The sequence below is a fragment of the Nicotiana sylvestris genome, chromosome 7 (assembly GCF_000393655.2).
Source record: "Nicotiana sylvestris chromosome 7, ASM39365v2, whole genome shotgun sequence".
Classification (NCBI taxonomy): domain Eukaryota; kingdom Viridiplantae; phylum Streptophyta; class Magnoliopsida; order Solanales; family Solanaceae; genus Nicotiana; species Nicotiana sylvestris.
This window is the reverse complement of record NC_091063.1, coordinates 20,548,732-20,553,347: the sequence shown is the minus strand read 5'-3', so window position 1 is coordinate 20,553,347 and position 4,616 is coordinate 20,548,732. Positions and strand designations below refer to the sequence as shown.

General features: G+C 36.5%; 1 protein-coding gene across 1 annotated transcript; it reads left to right on the top strand.

Moving 5' to 3' along the window:
- The first annotated feature begins 803 nt into the window (after positions 1-803).
- On the top strand, positions 804-2,694 carry LOC104234965 (peroxidase 3-like). Its single transcript, XM_009788623.2, has 4 exons — positions 804-1,100; positions 1,398-1,595; positions 1,821-1,983; positions 2,099-2,694. The coding sequence occupies exons 1-4, from the start codon at positions 885-887 to the stop codon at positions 2,515-2,517; spliced, it is 996 nt and encodes a 331-aa protein (XP_009786925.1). The 5' UTR covers positions 804-884; the 3' UTR covers positions 2,518-2,694.
- The last annotated feature ends 1,922 nt before the right edge of the window (positions 2,695-4,616 follow it).

Genomic DNA, 4,616 nt, shown 5'->3' with positions numbered 1-4,616 from the left:
ATTTATATCAATCAAATTAATACATCAATTTAATAAATACATAACACGTGTACTCTTCACAAACATAATTATCACTAAATAATACTCCACTAGTTAACTAATACACATACTCACCTTAATTTATTAGTAAATTAAGATAGTTTGATATAAACGCCTGATTTTCTTGTCACAAAGAAACTAGTGGACTTTAATTTGATTCTCTACAGATTCAAAGAACTGATTAATATCTTCTTGTCACAAAGAAACTAAGAAAGTACATTAATATGAGGTTGGTGGTTTCTGGTGATTGGTGAAGAAGTTAGCTTTAATACTGCCATGCTCCAACTTTTTAATCCAAAATCCAAACTTTTTTATAGCTTTTGACTTCGAACTAATAATACAGATTTTAATCCCCACATTGGGGTACTAATACCAAATACTACCTTATACTATCTCTTAATACACAGAAAAAACCAAGAAGCAGGCTACCTTTCCCTCTATAAAATTAACAAGAATATATATGAATAGGTATCAACTTGTATATATGTCAACCATTGAAGCAGGTATTACTACTTCATTATCATAAGAACTTGGGACTCCCATGCACCATTATGAAGGTGGCTATATCTCCAGGAGCAGGTACTAATAACCATGATTATATTTGAAAAAGAAGATTAGTTTAAGCGTCTAATACACATTTGAATCTAACTGAATGAAAGAGACAGACTTAACATTTTCTTATGTAATAAAAAAGATGGAAAATGACAAACTAACTCAAGTTAGCTAAAACAATGTGCCTATAAATTCTCTCTGATCCGTTTGGATTAGATGTGTGCAGCAACTCGAACAAAGAAAGAGAGACATCTTTCAATTCAAAAGTTTCAAAAACAGGTGTAGTAATTAAAATGGCAAAATTTGGCTATTTGGGTAATTTTCTAGTGTTATGTATTCTACTAGGAATAGTTGGTTCTAGCCATGCTCAGTTACAGCTCAACTTCTATTCCAAGAGCTGTCCAAAAGCAGAGAAGATAATTCAAGATTATGTCCAAAAGCACATCCCAAATGCTCCATCTCTTGCAGCTGCCTTGCTCAGACTGCAATTTCACGACTGCTTTGTTAGGGTAAGTGTTTCACATGTATGCAAGCTCTATATTCACTCAACTGTTACTGCCATTCTTGAAGGGCAGCCAGGTGAACCAAGCTTCCGCTATGCGCGGAGACCCGGGAAGGGCTAGACCACAAAGTTCTACTGTACACAGCCTTACCCGACATTTCTGCAAGAGGCTGTTTTCACGGCTCGAACGTGTTACCTTCTGGTCACATGACAACAACTTTACTAGTTGCGACAAGGCTCCCCTTCACTGCCATTCTTGAAGTTGTGTAATTATTATTTTTAATCTTCATTTGGGATTTTACAGGGTTGTGATGCATCTGTGCTTCTGAATTTCACTTCGAGCACGAAAAACCAGACTGAAAAAGTGGCTATCCCTAATCAAACACTGAGAGGCTTCTCATTCATTGATGATGTGAAGAAAGCAGTTGAAGCTGAATGCCCTGGAGTAGTCTCTTGTGCAGATATTGTTGCCTTAGTTTCTAGAGACTCCGTCGTGGTCACGGTAAGTACAAATCTTGAACCAACTTGTTAATTGGTTTCCAACTTGTCGGACCATATTTGCTTATGTCGTATCTTTGCTCAGACCAATAAATAAAGTTGAAGTTATAATTCAAGCCACTAATAAAAATCCGAAGTAACAAGTTATAGTAAGTATGAAAGGGCTAAATTGAACGAAATATGTTCTTAATCTCATTGTCTGATCCCTTTTTTTTTATTTGCATGATAGGGAGGCCCTTACTGGAATGTTCCAACTGGTAGAAGAGATGGAAAAATATCAAATGCGTCCGAGGCCTTGGCAAACATCCCTCCTCCAACTAGTAACTTCTCCAGTCTTCAGACATCTTTTGCTAGCAAAGGTCTTGACCTAAAAGACCTGGTCCTATTGTCTGGTAAGTTTAAATTAGTACATATTTCTTACTTGTTCTATATTAAGATTTTCCATATATTTCATTAGTTTTTCTTAACAAGAATCATTATTACGTACTATGAACAATTTGTTATTAGGTGCACATACTATTGGAGTTTCTCATTGCTCGTCATTTTCAACACGTTTATACAATTTTACCGGAGTTTTGGGCAAACAAGATCCATCTCTAGACAGCGAATATGCAGCTTATCTTAAGGCGAAGAAATGCAAATCAATCAATGACAATACCACGATCATTGAAATGGATCCTGGAAGTTCCAGTGCGTTTGATCTTAGCTACTTTAAGCTTTTGCTAAAGAGAAAAGGGCTATTCCAATCTGATGCAGCCTTGACAACAAGTGCGACAACAAAGTCATACATCAACCAGCTAGTACAAGGATCACTCAAACAGTTCAATGCTGAATTCGCTAAGGCCATGGAGAAAATGGGCAGTATTGAAGTCAAAACTGGCTCTGCTGGTGAGATTAGGAAGCAATGTGCATTTGTAAATAGTTAAGTGTAGTCTTTGTGTTTGTTCCCAATTTCCAACATTATTGTGTTTGTGTTTGTGTGTAACCTTGGTGAGATTAGGAAGCATTGTGTGTATCCTGTATTTTTTTTTTTTGTTGTACTTATTCCAATTTATTCTTGTATATTGATGGTTTTCTTGAAATAAAACTAAGATTCCAAGAGATGTTTTATGGTTTGCGTTTCTAACCTTTCTTCTTCGCCACTGGTACTTCAATGGTCAAATCTGATCCAAATAGATTGGAGAGACAATTATCAGTGCTTTCTCCACACTTTTGTTGTGATGCCCATGACAACAGGGGTTGAGGACTGACATGCTTCTAGGCTGGCAAGTTTCTGAAATCTTAGGCAAATCCTACGTTGGAATGAGAGAGGAAAGTGAAATACTTTATCATCTTACGCGCGGGGCTTGCGGTGGCCTAGCCCAAAAGACAAATCCGAGCGGGCCTAGACCCAAAGTGGATAATACGTGCCATGAGCTTGGATCATGACATTTGTCACCAATTAATAATAAATAAAAAAAAGCAAGTGGCAAGATGATCAGTATACTTCCATTTTCCTTTAGGAAGTTTTGTGTGTGTGTGAGAGAGAGAATAGGCATTGTTAGTAGCATGAAAAGTCAAATTCTTCAAGTGCTTTGACACTTTGATGGAGCTTTTAAAACTGATTTTAAGCCTAAAATATAGACATTGTTCCAAAAGATAATGTTGCCTTAATTAGTCTCTGCTAAATTGTAAATGAGAGTTGAAACAAACATCATGAATAATTGTTTAAAGATACTCTTCACATATGACAGAGTAGCAGTATGTTCACTAAAAGATTAAACTATCTGCAAATCACTAAACAACATAATAACATAATTGCAGTACATTCAGGAATAATAGCAAGTTCAAGAAAACACCTATACTACAATTGTCGGACTACTCCTTTTAATTAGCCATTTGCGCTGGCCAGTTTGATAGGACCAAACCTGTTGTTGTATGTGAAAGTAGACAAAACAAAAGAAAGAAAAATCAAAAAGAGATGAAAATATGATGTAAGCGCTTACATCGACATTCTTGTGATGTAAGCGCTTACCTCAGCATTCTTATGATGTAAGCGCTTACATCGGCATTCTTATGATATAAGCGCTTACCTCGACAGAGCATTCAAATGCTTATAAATAGGGGTCTACATTTTCATTTGTAGAACATCCCAAAACTTCTTCTTTCTCTCTTCAATTAATAAAGAGCTATTCTTTGTGTGGCCGTGGAGTAGGCAAAAATTGCCGAACCACGTAAATCTTGTCTTGTCTTGTGCAATTTATTGTTTCTCTCCTAAATATCATTTTCCTTCTATTATCTTGACACGCTTCCTCAACAATTGGTATCAGAGCACAGACAGTGTAATCCTGGTAGAAAAGTACAGTATTGGTGCAGGTACTATTCACAAGAATAGTGCGACACTATTGATCATCGTTACTATTCACAAGCACTATTCACATAAATTAATTTTGTGAAAAATGGCATCGGAAGAAGGGAAGGTTAAGATTGACAAGTTCAATGGCAAAGATTTTGGATTCTGGAAAATGCAAATAGAGGACTATTTGTACCAGAAAAAATTACACTTACCTCTGACCGAGGGAAACCGGAGACTATGTCCAAAGCGGATTGGGATCTATTAGATCGCCAAGCTCTTGGTGTGATTCGTTTGACGCTAACACGAAATGTGGCGTTTAACATCATTAACGAGAAGACCACTGCAGGCCTGATGAAGGCGTTATCAAATATGTATGAGAAGCCATCTGCTTCAAATAAAGTCTATTTGATACGTCGATTGTTCAACTTAAAAATGACAGAAGGTGGATCAGTCACGAAATATATCAATGAGTTTAATACAATATTAACTCAGTTGAGTTCTGTTAATATAACAATTGATGATGAAATCAGGGCGTTGATTCTACTATCATCTCTACCGGAGAGTTGGTCTGCAACAGTAACTGCAGTTAGCAGTTCATCAGGAAGTACCAAACTCAAATTGAATGATATTAGAGACTTGGTTCTAAGCGAAGATATTTGCCGAAGAGAATCAAGTGATTCTCCAGGATCT